The sequence below is a fragment of the Lipophrys pholis genome (assembly GCF_963383615.2).
Source record: "Lipophrys pholis genome assembly, chromosome: 9".
NCBI lineage: Eukaryota > Metazoa > Chordata > Actinopteri > Blenniiformes > Blenniidae > Lipophrys > Lipophrys pholis.
In genome coordinates this window covers 31,770,891-31,788,351 of record NC_137639.1, presented here as the reverse complement: position 1 = coordinate 31,788,351, position 17,461 = coordinate 31,770,891, and the positions used below count along the sequence as shown (strand labels likewise).

The following is a 17,461-nucleotide window of genomic DNA, read 5'->3' as shown; positions in this document are numbered from 1 at the left end:
CTCGGCGACGGCAGGAGATACAACTATGGAATCTAATAATCATGATGTCACAGTGATGACATCATGAAAAGGCACAAAAAGCTGGCAAAAACCAGATTGACGTAAATTTTTCAAAGAAGTTCTCTACAAATGATGCGTCAAACACATGTGATCAGGGTTTAAAGGAATAAATGAATATTAGCCTGCAGGTAAAAAGATATGAACTGAAATCAGCTGACGGTTTGTCCATCTGCCCTGACCTCCTCCCACACACTGAGCGGCTCTCCTGATTGGCTCCTGTCAGCATTTCCATGGACATTATAAGCACCCCGCTCAACGAAGATAAACAGTTGACAAACTGCTTCTCTGATTCATTCAGTAACTGTCTGGATGTTATCGGACGACAGTCAGCCAGAGTGATGTGAACTCTGGAGGTTCCAGACCAACATGGAGACGCTCAGCCTGACGCTCCTTTTGTTCACTGGAGACGCCTGAACAGTGTGAAGGTGTGCAAGGTGGAAAAAGTGATGGCATTGCATATTTTGGCATTAGAGCAACTGTCAACCTGCTTTTCTTCATGTATTTCTTTTGTTTGTTTAGAAGAGCTGCCAAGCAAATCGATCAAAAAGGAAAAGTACAGCAGAAAAATAGAACATCAAAATACAAAGAGACCGTCGTGATATTTCAACCGTGAGGAGTTTAGAGCCGTAAATAACACACACACACACACACACACACACACCCACACCCACACCCACACACACACACACACACACACACACACACACACACACACACACACACGCACCCATGACAACAACATCATGTTTTGAAAGCTTTGCTTCAATTTTTTGTGTGTATTTTGTAACTTGTGGGACTTCTTAAAGTCACCAGCTTACGAGCAGGGTGGCCTGAACCTGAGCCACATTCCCTGCCTGAGCTATTGTTTCAGCCCGCCTCGGTCCAGACCCCAATTTGGGATTGGCCGACCTTTGAACCGTTGGAAAGTCCCAAATAGGTCCGTGGCTGCACTTTGACAGCAAGTGAGCTCAATTACAAACAAGCTGAACATTTAGTCATAAGAACTAAAGAAAATTATGACAAAAGCTGCAAACAGAACTTCCCTATTTTATCCTGCAGGTTAAATTGTGAGGAAGTGCTCTCGTCTAATAGTCTGTATTGAGACAGAGGTCACATTTTAAAATACAAATATCCGACAGAGCTCAAACACTCAACACATTCAACACAAGTGTCATACATTTTTAAAGATAATCAAAGAACACAGAATAATCTTGATGCATGTAACAACAGCATGCTTTGGTGGTGAATTGTGTATTTTAATATATATGATTAACTTGGATGTGTTTCTCTCAAACGAGCATGTGAAGCCTGAACCAGAAAGAGGTTCAGTGACCCCATAAAGAAAAACACAGGCTGTGGTTTCAGGAGGGAGTTTGGAAAGTAATTGGTGCCATTTCGATGTTTCAGCCTCAGACAGAGACCCGGTTCACATGACGACTCCTCTTCCTTCTGCGTGTCTCCAGGTTTGGTGTCACTTTCTCATTAAATGTTTTTTTTTTTTTTTTTTAACAAATCCATCCAGGAGAAGGTCATTACAGGAGTCTGTGGAGGTTTGGGGCTGAGCAGAGGAGCAGAGCGCAGTGAGGAGCACGGAGGAGGTCTGGAGGTATACAGGAGGAGGTCCCGGCTTCACAGAGGAGGCAGGACTTTCTGGCTCCGCGGTGCGCTCCGACACCAGAGGTCCGCTTCTATACAACAGGAGAAAGAGGAGGGAGGGAGGGAGGGGGGGGAGGGAGGGAGGAGAAGCACTTTTTTTTTTACAGAGAGGGTTGCAGTCCACTTCTCCGTCCTGGACAGTCTGCGTCGAGCATCCATGTGTCAAACGGACCTGAAGATCGGGAGCGCAGACTGAAACGCGCTGGAGGAAAAGAAAAGCTCTCTTGGTGACTTGTCAGCGGGGAGTCTGATAACTTTTGAACCTTCCTGTGTTATATATATATTTTTTTTAAATTGATCTCAGGTCACTTTTGGTTTGGACCCCTGCTGACAGCCCCGGTGGATTGAACCACGCTCCTCACATCAGCCGGATCCGGGGCTGATTTTCTCCCTCAATGTTTCTCATTCATCCACGGACTCCCGTCGTTTGCGCAGAGCCTGCGGAGCCGCGCTGTCTCCTGTCTGCCGGCGCGTCTTTGTCATTTTAATGTCAGCGCGCGTCTGGCTGATTGTCGCTTTGCATTTCAGCACAAAGTGACAGTGTGAGGAGGCTTTGCGTCCTGGCTGCACCACCAAGAAAGGCTCGTTGTGGAACTGCTTCGTTTGATCCCGTTTTTCCTCTTTCGGATTAGTTTTTATCGATTTATTCTTCTCTGTTTTCCCATCAAGCTGCTTTGATACGTCCCCCCCACCCCCCACCCCCCACCCCTCCTGGAGTCAGCCCGAGGATGTTGCTCCGCTGCTTGAACCCTCCCTCCTGGTCCACCTGTAGGTTTTTCCTCTGCTTTTTGTTGCTGCTCCAAACGCCCCGCTCTTCCTCTCCGCTAATTACAGGTGAGATTAAAGGGATCCTATGGCCTCGTAATAACACATCACAACACCCACCATGCGTGAAATATCTACCCAAACCTTTGGTTATTTAGTCTGCTGCTGCATCTCCGTGCTCTTCCAGGCTGTGAGTTCAGTTCCAGAAGGAGCGCACCCAAACCATAGTCACCTCAGCTTCTATATTTCTGACTGCCAGTAATTTGGTGGTGAAATAAAAACTTCTAAGAATCACCGGCGATAAGTTCTCGAGCGCCACGACACACTAAAGTACTTTTAGAAGTAGACATTTTACATCTTGGCTTAATTTTATTTAAATTAATTTATCTGAACAGATTAGATTAATTAAACGTGTGAAGTGTGTTTGAAAAGTTTTAAGCTGAGTTTGAGTTAATCTTTCATTTCAGCGCTCGATGATAAAGTTATCATTTGTGCCACCCTGCATCAGCCCAGAGCCTCATTCTGGTCTTTGCTCTTTTCTGCAGAGGCTGTTATTTGCAGAAATTATTTTTTTCAGTCTGACATTTGTCATCTTGACACGAGGCAATTTGAAAGGAATTTAGATGACATTTAAAAGGATTACGCAAAGGATTTGAATCTTTAGGATGAAAGACTTACGCGAAATTACAAACAATCTAAGCTCAAATTGTTGTTTGTGACACGTTGGGTTGTAATTAGCCCACCTTTTAAGCTGTAAAGTGTAAATCACTTTCTTTGAGCGGCTCTAATTGAACGGCGGCGCTCCGTCCGTCTCCCGACGCGCCTTTCTCTGCTCCCTGCCCGCGGTGTCGCTCTCTGACAGCCGCAGCGCGTCACAGCTTCTCGCTCGTTCGCCCCGCAGCGCCGTTTCGGTGTGAGAATAGAGACGGAGCGGATGAATGAGAGATGGATGTGGTGGGACGGAGCGGAGCGCACCGACCGACCGACCGGTCACCGGCCTCGGCCGCGGCTGCGGCTGCTACCCGGCCTGTGTGCGTCTCATCTCTGGATAAACAGCAGCGTGAGAGGCCGCATGGACCTCCGTGGCTGACATAAAGATTTGACCTGCTTTACCTGGCAGTGTGAGGAAGATACACAACATTCCATACAGCAACAGCCTCACACTAACGCGCAGTAAAGTCTGATCCTTAATTCCTGCAGCAATGAGACTCACTTTTAAGTCTTGTACAATATTTCAAATTACTTCCTAAATTTTCATCCTGTCTTATTTGATATTTGACTTTGTTTTCTATCTACTCAGTGTGGAGGATTGCTTAAAGGGACTTCCCTCTGAGATTGATAAATTATGTGTATTCTATTCGATACCATCATAATTAGTTTTTTCCTCCCCATCATGCCAACTTGAGAATTTGATATAAAAAAAAAATATTTCAGAGTTAGAAAAGAGGCTCCACTCTGTTCAGCTTTGATCACAAATACAGACTTCTACCTGACAAGAAAAGCCCAAATTGACTTTCAGCATCCGCTCAGATAAGAGAAATTCAGATGTGAAGGGTTTCCCCTCTTCTGCCCGTTATCTCTTAGTTTCCCCCGAGGCAAACTGGGGAGATGAAAATCAGACGGAGCTGAAAACCTGAACCAGATGGCTCTCTGTGGTCGGACATGTGTATCTGTTTGACATGAAACGATGTGGGAAGCCGGGGAGATCCACCGGCCGCCTGCATCAGCTGGGGAGGCTGCTCCATTATGATCCCAGCAGATCAGATTCCTCCACCTGGCATCCCAAATATGCATTGTATCATCTGTCTATTGTCTGTAGACAGACACAGAGGCAGCGAGCTGTTCCAGGTCTCTGGACATGTCAGTGCAGCAGGTGGAGCAGTGGGGTCAGAGGTCAGCCGGCTGGCTGCAGGTTCATCTCTGCAGCAACTCCACTGTCGATTTCATGCTGCTTGTCTGAACAAGATCAGGAAACAAAGCTGGATTTGTTTGCTCTTAAACCGAAGACAAAGCCAGGAAATGTTGTAGCGTTCAGAGGTCATGGTCAAGCTTCGCCTCGCAGAAAATACTCCTCTTTGATTCAAGGCTTTCAGTTCTTTCTATGTGGAGTTTGCCTGATGCTCCAGAGTCTGCACTTCCGTCTGAAGCATCTTATTAATATCAACTTTAAACACAAACTCTCCGACTGACGGTTGAATGAAAGATCCAACAAGAGCTGCATGAAACATTGAATAACTACATCGATGTTACACATCAAATGAAACAGGAGAAATTCAACCGCAAAACTAGATCAGATATGTGAACAGGCTTGGAACACAGTTCTAACAACAGACCAACTAAAGGAGGCTTGAAAGAGTGACGTGTCCATGCTCATTTTCTTTTGGAAACAAGGTGTTAAGGACCAAATTGCTTTTTAATGAATTGAAGTTGTGTTGTAGGAGACCAAAGCTGAACTTTACTGGACAGTAAGAACCGTGTCTCCAATGGGACAGACTTCTAACTCTCCGTTCTGAGTCTCCTTGACTTCCAGCCTTATGATGAATGTCCAGATACTTTGGCCTGATCATTTTATCTCCTGGTGTTTTATCCTCGTGCTTCTGGTCGACTGAAGTGATTTGTTCCATTTGAATGGGGGCAGAAGTCTGAAGTGAGGTGGTGCTGTGTAATTCTTTGCAAGAGAACTCAGGATGGATCGATAAGACAGAGGTAGCAGCTGAAAACCAGCAGAGGAATGAATCTTTTGTCTGCGTATAAGGCCTCAGAGACCCCCCCACCCCCACTACCCCCAACACTTACAGCGCCAGTTTAATTACACTCGAAGGTTGTAAATTTTACAGTGGTGGCGGAGTCGGCAGGGTTGGTCTGCTTCGCCTCAATCCACAGGCTTGGTTTACTGGCCAACTCTCAGGGACAAAAACAGACGGCACGACTGTAAGGAACCATTGTTGCGCTGCGGCTTCTAACTTTCCCCATTACAGAGCTGATATAAACCTTGTTAAGATCTTTAACTATCGGGGGACTTTCAGACACGAGCTGATGCTATTTCGCCTTTTAAGTCCCTCTTTTGTTGCAAGGCCCATTTTTAATTTACAGTACTGTTCTCTAATCCTGGTGCCGGGGGCAAATTCTCAGACATTTCCCTCCCATCAACGTCTGCAGAAGGCCTGATAATGATCCATTCATTTGAATCAGGAGCGTTAGAGCAGGTAGATGTCTGGAACTCTGACGTGGAGCGATAATGCCAGCAGCTTTAGCTTCAGAAGTCAGAGTCATTTTGGACTCAGCTGCTCGCAGACAGACGAGATAAATGTTACTTTCCTGCATCAAGCAAATGAACAATAATTTTTGGTCCCGAAAAGACAATTATAGCTGCAACTATCCTGCTGATTATACTAGATTTTACTTCATAATTTGGTCTTAAACTCTTGAGTTTAGCTGACTCATTTCTTGTAAGGCTGGTTTTACTTCTGGTTTTCATGGCTTCGTACTGTTTATGATTTCACAGGTAAAGACTGAGGATAAAATAAGCATATTTTAAGTCAACATCCTCCCAGTCTGAGAATACTTAAACAACATAACCCCTTTTATTTCGAACACAATCTCATGTTGCTGCTTTGTGCTTACATGTAGTTTTAATATATTTTATAAAAAAATCAACACGATATGTATTATTTATATGTAAACTTAAAAAATCCTCCTTGGTGGAACTATTTTTTGTTCTACATAGGCCTATATCTACATTCCCTCCATGTCTAAATTTAGATATTTTTCCTTTGACTGCATTATTGTCCTTTCTTGATGTATAATGTAATTCATGGTCTTGTTACATCTATAATGTTCTTCACAATATTCTTCTTTCTCAGATTTATTGAACCATGAAATTGGAACATTTGTCTTTTTTTAGATGAGCAATACTAGGAACTAGGGCTGAACGATTTTGGAAAATAATCTAATTACGATTTTTTTCCTTAATAATGCGATTTAATATGCAAGGTTCTCTTCTCATGTATTTTTCAACAAATACAAGCAATAAATCAATGTGTATTATAAAAAAACAATATCATATTTATTATACATAAATAGTTCTTTCTTATAGGCGAGGCTTATGTTAAGATAAAGTCAAGTGAATCATGTATTCATATGAAAGACAGTTTATTTAACTTCTACTTCAATTACAGTCGTAAACTTACTAAGTACTGTGACTTGCAGTTTTGTAAGCGTTCACCACAACAAGCTGGTCCACTGTGCTGATCAAAGCCCTAAAGCAGGCTGGGTCACGATACTAATGCTGCGCTGGACATGAAGGATTCTGAGCAGTTTGCTCATCTATACTGCAGTAGGGAAGCACCGAGCCACGTTGTTTCACTTCTGATCTGATCCTGATACTTAAATTTGTATATCTGCCGATACTGTTCTGATACCACAGCTGTTTGCTTTAATATTATGATTATAATTATTGTTGATTTTATAAGAGGCTGTAATAAACTCCTCTCTACAGTAAAGTATGAAATGTACTAATGTATACATGTATTCTCTCAAAAGACAACTTGAGGTTAGTATCAGGACAGAAAAGGAAGCAGTACAAAGTATTTTTCTTCCATGTGGACAATGTGGGGGTCTGCGTGACGTCATCATCTCATAATAAACTAGTTCTATCTTTAAAAGCTCAGAATGACTTTATTAATCCCTGGGGAAACTCTTGAGCAAGGCAGCAGCAACACAATGTTTGCAGCTCTAACGCAGCTCCAACCATTGGGACTATTTTCAGGGAGTTTAGCGTGGAGTAGGACGGAGGTGTGAATCGCCTGCTGACACCCTGGAGGAGCTGCGGTTCTCCTCGGAGAGCAGTCTCTGCAGGAGGGAATAGCGACCGTGAAAAAATCTTTCCTGCTCGGGAGCCGGATTAAAAACTTCACAGATACAGTGGATCAGAACTCTGGTGTCGCGTAAACAGACCCTCCCAAAGTGAAGAAGGTTTTGCAGATACACTCGTATTGCCGTGTAAACGGTGCTTCAGACACGGCACTTGAGCCTTCATGTCTATGAAAATAAATCAAACTCCTTTATTATAGGAAGCCAGTATTGATCTATTGATTTGGCAGAAGCAGCTATTGCCTCATCGCGGTTTATTGGCTGAAATAATGAAGCCATGAAGGAGGAAACAGTAGTGAGCAATAAAGTGTATCTCACAACAGACCTGATGCTCGAACCAGCATCTGAACATCAGGTTACTTTCCAAGCAGGAGGACCTGTGGGCTCCTGGGATGCTGACATCTGCCTGCTCCTACCCATAAACCCATGTGTTTGGGGTCATTTCCTGTCCTTGGTTCGGATTACATTTGCACTCCTAACAAACTCAGGTTTTTAAGACCTGGGTTTGGGTGTCACTGCTTTTACCTGAAGGGAGTAAAACAGACAGAAACTCTTCAGAAAGTCTCTGGAATGTGTATTTAAAGAGTGGCTGGTTCGCCTGTATGTTCAGTAGAAACCTGCAGAAGTCTTCATCTATTGAGTTCATGTTGTGTTATTAAAGGCTTTGTTAGAATGGAGGTGACTGTACAGCTGCTCCCCTTTACAAGACCTCATCACACAAGTCACACAGAGGAGGCTGGATTCTACTCAGATGAACCTTCCTGCTTCAGCCACAATTCCAACGTGGCTCCACAACACTGGAGGTCCAGACTGGACCCGGTACTGGTCCCGATGGGACGACACAAACCCGATTCTCAGAATGTCCCCTCCCCCTGCAGGTACCGAGGCCAGCTGCGAGAACGAAGGGGAGGTGCTCCACATCCCCAACATCACCGACAACCCCTGCATCACCTGCGTCTGCCTGGTAAGAAGTTCATGTTTCTCTGCTGGCTTTTCCTTTTGTTCTGAATGAAGCGACCTGTTTATAAGGACTTCTAGTTTTATTCGTCAGGCTGATTATGGACCTTTGTGTGGCGTTTCTGATCTGACAGTGGTGAAACATTTGTCTCGCAGCCGCAGGACTCTGGTGGGATGTTTTGTCAGATGTGTGTTGTGGATTGTTTGGTAAACTCGAGTTGCTGTTTGAGCTGGAAGCCACTTCTAAAACTGACGATAGCACCAGGTACGTCTCGATATCGCTCTCTTTAGGAAACAATTTGTTGCGCGTGGAGGGTTTTTGCAAATGCAGGAAAACACTATGACAGTTACTCCAGCAGGCTCGCTGTGCAACATGAAATGGGGGATTGTTTGTTTGGACAGACATGCCTGTCGTCACGCTGTCCTGGCTCGTCCCGGCTGTTAAAACCAGCCTACAAAACATTAGGGGACAACTCTTTCCTGGAACATGTGCACTTTGACCCCTGACCCCCACCCTCTCCACCTCCAGCTCTCTACTGCTGTGCAGCTCTTTGTTTTAGGGGATGAAAATGGGCCGACGAGGTTTTTCTGTGTCACTGACTTGATGTTGGCAGAAAGAGAAGGTTTGGTGTTTTAAAGGCGTCACGTGACCAGAGTTTACTCTGTGGGAAACGTCTAGGTGTGAACCTGAGGGTGTGTTTTGTGTGCTCAGGTCTCTGTTGAGATGTGTGTTGGTCTACATCCTTGACACATACTGTATAAACTGTACTTCCTCCTGGATTAATGTACAACAACTTGCCTTTTTCTGTTTAGCACGCAGTGCAAAAATCAATTCTGAAAACTGTCACAGTCTGATTAGTTTCATAAAATCAGATTGTAACTGAGGCCCTGGTTTCCAACAGGAAATGGAAAAGTGTCTGGAAATGCAACTTTTTGAAAACAGCTCCCAGGGTGGAACTTTTTGAAAACTCTCCGACTCCCTTCACTGTGTAGACGGCAGAAGCACTCCCACTGCTGATGCACACCACCGCCGTAGTAACTAGTTCTTCTGCACATGCTCAGTCGAGCCAATCAGAACAAAGTTCTGAGGTTAATTCTGTCCAGTCATCATCAACCGTCCACCTAATGGAGACTGTCTAATGTCATACATCCATCTGTTATACCTGTTTTATCTCCATTAAGGCCAGAAGGAGCTCCCATTGTGTTAACCGCGGGGTGCCCTCAACCATCTCATGACAAGGCGAACACAAAGCCTGACGATAAAAACACAAGGCAGCGTTAAATAACCTAACATGACACTGAAGTACACAGAGAAAACTCTCATCAAACTCCACACGACTGCCCCATTGCACTTTGTCTTATGAGATGCTTTGTTGTAACACGTCTTGCAGCTTCCTCTTTCTTTATTTCTGTATGAAATAAGTAAGCTGAGGGTAATGAGTGAATTTACCTTCAGGCAGACCAACAGACACGAAATACCAAATACTAATCCATGTAACAAAAATGATCTTCCAGAAATCAGTCAGGATTTGACCCCAAACACAACTTTGAGATATGATATTCGTACATCTGCCAAAGTTATTCATATTGTGAACTGAGTTCAGTCGTGCAATACTAATGCTCACCACAAGGTGGTGTATTGAGCCTCTCCAATAGGCACTGTGAAGTAGGATATCTAATGGCCAACGGCTGAAGCTTTTGGCTTCTAGAAATGATGCATTCTGTACGATAGGCCTTCATTTAACCAGGAAAATTGTTCCTTAATTCCACAAAAAACATTTTTAAAAAGTCCCACTACATCTGTTTCAAGTGCAAACAGTCATTTTCAGATTTTCAAACTCAATGTAAATTTGCTTGGCGACTGGGATTAGAGCTCGAATATAATGAAAAGCTTGCAATTCCTTCCAAAGTTTGGAAAACTGCAACCGCCGAGCAGAAAGACGGGACCAATAGGAGTGACTGGCCTCAGAGCGACTCCACACGTCTATCTTCACACTAAACTGAATCAATTAAAAAAGGAATTTTCACAAACCGAGTTTTACAAACGATGTGAGGTTGATGTTCAGTGTTTGTTTTTAAATCTATGACTAAATGTTAGTGACATTATAAATGGAGCTGAGACTTTATCAAGCCTGCAGCTCACCATTATCATGCAGGAGGAGCAGCTCTGAATCAACTGATCACCTGCAGTGTGGTGACCTTCAGCAAGACTGTCAAATAACAAAGTCAGCATTAACACAACAATCACTGAGCTTATAGGTGTTCTATAGCAAATAAACATCTGATCACTGCACTCCACTAGTGCTTTCATGCTCACAAGCCTTCTTTCAATAACGTGTCAGTTTTAGTTTCAGCACCAATTTCACAGAAAAACCGACATTAAGACTGACGACTGCAGAAGATCCTATTTTAAACACAACTACAACCCAGGAACTGGACAAATGACCATGAATCTGCAGCAAGAGAAGGAACCCCTCTGACACCACGTTTTAATAAAAACAACAACCTGCAAACACAAATACATTCAAGCAACTTTATCTTACATGAGCTGAGCTCGTTTACTACGGAAGAGTTTTAGGGCCACTGAAGAAAAAAAATAATTCGGAGGCAAAAAAAAAACAAACTCCGTGGCCTCAGAAAAAGTCGAAAATCAAAGTCGAGATTTTTTTTTTTTTTCACGGTGGGAAAAAAAGTCGGTCCGTCCACAAGTCAGCGGTGTGACTGTTTCCTCCTGATGCATCAGGCGGTTTAATGAAGTGATGAAAAGATGCTTCAGGACAGAATGGAGCTCATAAACACGGTCAGTTATCATCAGAACCAGAACCAGGACCAGAAGAGACGGAGCAGCCTGCTGCCTGGTTCTGTAGAGGAACACAGTCAGTTATCATCAGAACCAGGACCAGAAGAGACAGAGCAGCCTGCTGCCTGGTTCCGTCACGGAACTTCGTCGAGTACGAAGGACAAAGACACGGATCCTCGGCTGCTGATTTAAATGTTCTTATTGATCAAGGAAATCCTGTATAAAATCACGCGTCCATCAGCAGTGAGCAACCTGATAGAGTCAGAATTAAGTGATTTAATGTGAATTCACATCTACGGTGATGAGGGATGGATAGACGTCTCTCCGTGAAAAAAAAAAATCTTGACTTTGATTTTCGACTTTTTCTGAGGCCACGAAGGTTTTTTTTATTTTTTATTTTAGCCTCCGAATTTTTTTTTTTCTTCAGCGGCCCTAAAACTCTTCCGTACATTTACACCACAGTGGTTCAAGTGAAAACATATTGTTTTTGCATTTTCGTTTAAGAAAAGTTCTGCGTTTCCACGGCAACGTTTTGAAAATGACAGAAACACTGAAAACAATGTAGTTTTCACGTTGGGCCACTAGTGGGTGCTGTTTGTTTTTGTGATGCTCTTCAGCACCGTTCCCCCCCGTCTACACGGAGACGGAGATGGAGCGATTTTGAAAAGTTTTCAAAAAGTGGTGTTTTTCGTGGCTTCAAGCAGCGTTGTCATGGAAACGGACACAAGACCGGGCCTAACGCCTGCCTGCATTCAGGAATCCATTTAAAACGTTGTACATAAACCACATTTGACGTATTCATTAAATAAAGGTTCAAATATGGTCCGAGCAGGTTTACTGACCTCGGATGTTATGGATTACTCTTCCCATCACACCGATATTCAACCTGAAATTGAAAGATTAAAAGCAGATTACCTAGAATGTCAGCTTGGATTGACTCGACTTTCATCAAATCAACAAAAGGTCACAAGACGCAGCCTCGCTGGTTTCCTTGTGATCATCGTGTTCTAAACAAACATCCCATCATTCTGCCTCATAACAGCAGGAAATTAGTGCACCATGATGTGGAAGGCGAGTGAATGTGAACACACGAGGCGGCTCGAGTGTCAGAAAGATTGTTTCAAACACACATTGCAGCTCGCTGGTGTCTGCTGGTGTCTCTGGCTCCTGATTGGCTGCAGCGAGGCTCCGCCGGCCGGACTGAGCCGTCCTCTGTCTTATCAGGCCGACATCAGCCAAAGCTCTGCTCAATGCTATCAGTCATCAGCAGGCAATGGCTGCCCTTTCATCTCTGCTTTAACCCCCCACACACACTGCACACCACACACACACTGCACACACACTGCACACCGCACACACACTGCACACACACTGCACACCGCACACACACTGCACACCGCACACACACTGCACACCGCACACACACTGCACACCACACACACACTGCACACACACTGCACACCGCACACACACTGCACACCGCACACACACTGCACACCGCACACACACTGCACACCGCACACACACTGCACACCGCACACACACACTGCACACCGCACACACACACTGCACACCGCACACACACTGCACACCGCACACACACTGCACACCGCACACACACTGCACACCACACACACACTGCACACCGCACACACACACTGCACACCGCACACACACACTGCACACCGCACACACACACTGCACACCACACACACACACTGCACACCACACACACACTGCACACCGCACACACACACTGCACACCACACACACACTGCACACCGCGCACACACTGCACACCGCACACACACACTGCACACCGCACACACACACACTGCACACCGCGCACACACACTGCACACACACTGCACACCGCGCACACACTGCACACACACAGCACACCGCGCACACACACTGCACACACACAGCACACTGCGCACACACTGCACACCACGCACACACACTGCACACCGCACACACACACTGCACACCGCACACACACACTGCACACCGCGCACACACACTGCACACACACTGCACACCGCGCACACACACTGCACACACACAGCACACCGCGCACACACTGCACACACACAGCACACCGCGCACACACTGCACACCGCGCACACACACTGCACACACACTGCACACCGCGCACACAGACTGCACACACACAGCACACTGCGCACACACTGCACACCACGCACACACACTGCACACACACAGCACACCGCGCACACACTGCACACACACAGCACACCGCGCACACACTGCACACCGCGCACACACACTGCACACACACTGCACACCGCGCACACACACTGCACACACACAGCACACTGCGCACACACTGCACACCACGCACACACACTGCACACACACAGCACACCGCGCACACACTGCACACCACGCACACACACTGCACACCGCGCACACACACTGCACACACACAGCACACCGCGCACACACAGCACACCGCGCACAACACTGCACACCACGCACACACACTGCACACACAGCACACACACTGCACACACACAGCACACCGCGCACAACACTGCACACCACGCACACACACTGCACACCACGCACACACACTGCACACCGCACACACACACACACTGCACACCGCACACACACACACACTACCCAGTAATAAACGTACATACACTCAGGACGAAGGCTTTATTGAATTTGGCCTTTGTTTATCTATTAAAAAGTTTTTAGCTCAATGAGGCAGGTTTCTTTGCTTTGTGGCCAAAACTGATATCAGATATGATGATGATGATGATGATGGTCTTTACTTTTGGTTCCTCTCTGTGTTTCAGACCCAAATAAATAAAAATAAAACAGATAATAAATGGCTAAAAGACACAAAGTGAAACTAAGACATATTTCTGTGACATGTGACCAAATGTAGGTTTTTCTGATAATGTCTATGATGCTCTGAAAATTGATGTTTCAATGGTTCTTGATGGAGAAATATTTCAGTTTTGCAAATTGTGGGTTGATTATTTTCTGATGTTTTGCAACTTTGCATTTCTGTGTTCTATTTGATGTGGAAGGATTTCCTCACCCAGCAGGTCGAAAATCTATTTTTTTTTTTAATGTTCAGACAACGATCAGCTTCACTTGTGCACGACTTCCACATGCTTCAGGAAAGAGTCGTGTTGTTGCTGCGCTTCTCTCTGGGGGGTTTGAGGAGCCATTCGGTGGGGGGGGGGGGGGGGGGGGGGGGTACCTGCTCATGGCCCCGTGGGTATGGAGACACACACACACACACACACACACACACACACACACACACACACACACACAGAAGGTCCATTGTGAGGCCGGGCTGTAATGGCAGGAGTGGATGTGGCTGACAGACTGAGTGACAGGCGGGTCGCCATGATGACTCGTTATCTCAGAGGGAGTCGGTCCTTCTCAGTCACGCTCTTCATCGTCTCCGTCTATCTGTCTGTCCATCTCCATGTCTTTTTCCATGCTGTCATCGACTCCTCGTCCCTTCCTCCGCCCCTCCAATCTGCTCCTCCTCTCCCTGTCGGGGTTACTTTCTCTCTGTCATCCAAGCAAATCTGCTTCTTTAACAGCATGTGATCATTTTCAGCTTCAATGTTTGAATTAGGACTTAAAAGGTATTTGGGGGTTTTAGTCAGACGTGTGTTGTAGAGGTTACTGGAAGTTTGTACATGAATACTATTTTTAGTTACTTTGTTTTTGGGTTTTGTGTTCATTCAAAATAAGAAAATAGTTTGGAAAACATTACTTGACTGATGAAGACTGAAGATATTTCCACATTTCTCAGTCCAGTTTCCTTTAGAGACGATTCTTTGTGTGTTCGTAGTGTTTCTGGGATCATTTCACTGATTCATCAGTGCTGAAACTGATTCATTGAGCTCAGATGAGCTTAATGAGAGAAAACTTCACCAGTTCAGCACAAAGTTCTCCATTTTCTCTTGAAATGGTTTTGATGTAAACGAGTGTAAACGAGTGTAAACGAGCGTAAACGAGTGTAAACGAGTGTAAACGAGCGTAAACGAGTTCAACAGCAGAACAAACCTCCTTCACTCCGAGGGTTTCAGAGGAGCCGCTGGCGTCCGGATCTGCAGCCGTTCACTTGTTCAACAAACATTCCAGCTCCGTGTGGAAGTGGTGTGACGACGACTCCACTCGGTAGCAGAGGTCGATCTGAGGCGGGGGTCAAAGGTCGCCTCCTGTCGGCGTCTCAACTCGGCCGGTAGCAGATCAATACGGGAGCTTTACCTGATAACACTGAACCAACAGCGCCTCCTTCATCTCTCTTATCTTCACGCAGCTTCGTAGTTATCGATCAAAATGAACAACGATGGAACATTTTCTGGAGAAAACAATCTCTCACTGTGTTACAAACTAGTTGTTCCTCTGGACACACACTAAGAATATTCCCTCTTTAATTCTGGGACTTTTGCGTGTGGAGTTTGCATGTTCTTCCTGGGAATTTCAGGGATTCTATTCTAATGATTTCCTCCCACAGTATAAATACATGCACATCAATTTCCTTTTTTGACTCCATTGCTCTTAATAGGCGTGTAAATGTTTGTCCCGTGATGTTTTGGCTGCGTTGGTAAAGTGGACACAGAAGTAGACGAATTAGACATAATTTAAGATAAAAACTTTCCTTTCTGCTCTTCAAGACAACGATTGATTAACCGATCAACAATCGGCAGCGATGCTTCAGGATGTTTGATCAGACTGTGAGATTGATTGGTGGAGTGGTGGTGAGCAGGTTTGATTCTGGATCTTCTTACTGTCTGGAGTTTGCATGTTCTCCCAGGTTTCCTCTGGTTCCTTCTCAAGGTGATGCTTATTACTGCCTCTGAATTGCTGTAGGTGTGAATTAGATTAGGATTAGAGAGATTTTTCTGTCCCATGATTTCCTCTTTTGTTTTAATTCTCAGCCGGGTCCGTTTTCTGTTCCACGATATCGTTAAAGTTCAAGACACAAATCACATGATGGTAAAAGTCCATGTAGTCATTTTCTCTGTAAACATATTATAACGGAGTGAGTCCACCCCGGCTGATGGCAGATTAAATATAGGAATATTGTACGTCTATCTGACGTTTCTTCTTCTTTTGGTTGTTTTTACGAGCGTTTTTATACATTTTATTGTATCAGGATCATTGAAGCCAAAATGTCATTTCGCTGGCAGTTTTACTGCTAAATTTATGTCTTTATAATACTTTCAGTTCCATTGTGCTGCTTTTAGCTTTTCAGCTTCTGTCTTCATAAACTTATGATCTTATGATTTGATTGAACTTAAAGTTCCAGGAGGAGAGAATCTTCTTCATATGATGCATGAGACCAGATGAGAATAGTGAAGCTATAAAATGAGTTTTTCACTGTTTCCACTTATGTCTTGATTTCGAAAGAGAAATAAAAGTAAATGTATTAAAATAAATGTTTATGTTTAATTATTCGACGAGGCTCCTTTGCAAGCCTCTCTGACAAGCGTCCTTTATGTTTCTGTTCTGCTGTCCTGTTGGTTCTTATGTTCTGTTCATAATATTTCTCAATAACTGCAATAATAACGAGTCAGATTAGGGTTTAAGTGCAGAATCTGTCGCTACTTTTCACATCAGATGACACTGTCATACATTTACACTCTATAAACTGATGTGTGATTGAGATGTGATTGCAGGAATGTATTTAATTTTCTAGCTGGAAGAACTAAAGAGGAAACAAGATCCGTGATGACAATAGAGAAACCAGCAAAAGGTTTAAACATGTGACAATATCATATTTCTAATATCGTTCTGAGTAGAATCATTCAAGTGAGGAAAGTCCACTTGTTGTGGAGACCCGGTTCCCACCGGCGTCTTTCTGCGCCCGTCTCGTCCCCTAAGCTCCTGCGGCTCCTGCGGCTCCTGCGGCTCCTGCTCTTCGCCCAGAGGTCGCGACCTGTATGTTTTGGAGGAAGGGTGAAAGTTGAAAGGTCACAGTTGCAAAGGGTGTTGAGGTTTGAGAAGTCGGGGGGGGGGGGGGGGGGGGGGGGGGGTCCGAAGGGCTTAAGTGAGAATTTAAGTGGAGGTCTGCTGTGATCACCTGATCCCTCCATCCCTCACCGTGAAAGATGAACAGAAAGAGGAGGGATGGAGACGGAGGATCTGACGCTGATGGATGGAGTGGTGAAGAAGTACAGAGCAGAGGATGAACCTGGAGAGACATGAATAGATAATGTTAAAGATAAAAAGAAAAAGACAGGATCTGAGTGGTGATGAGAACAAGTGAATGAGGAGAACTATGAACGTTGTCGCCTCCTAGTGGTAAAACAACCTAATTAAGACACAGATTGGTCCTTTATTAAC

General features: G+C 44.8%; 1 protein-coding gene across 1 annotated transcript in view; it reads left to right on the top strand.

Moving 5' to 3' along the window:
* Positions 1 to 2,444: 2,444 nt before the first annotated feature.
* The window catches only part of bmper (BMP binding endothelial regulator), a gene marked incomplete at its 5' end in the record, with an annotated part of 36,116 nt that continues 21,099 nt past the window's right edge, over positions 2,445 to 17,461 (top strand). Inside the window, 2 exons of the mRNA XM_080471041.1 lie at positions 2,445 to 2,550; positions 8,232 to 8,317. Of these exons, the coding sequence (XP_080327167.1) occupies positions 2,445 to 2,550; positions 8,232 to 8,317 (192 nt within the window). The remainder of the gene's footprint in view (positions 2,551 to 8,231; positions 8,318 to 17,461) is intronic.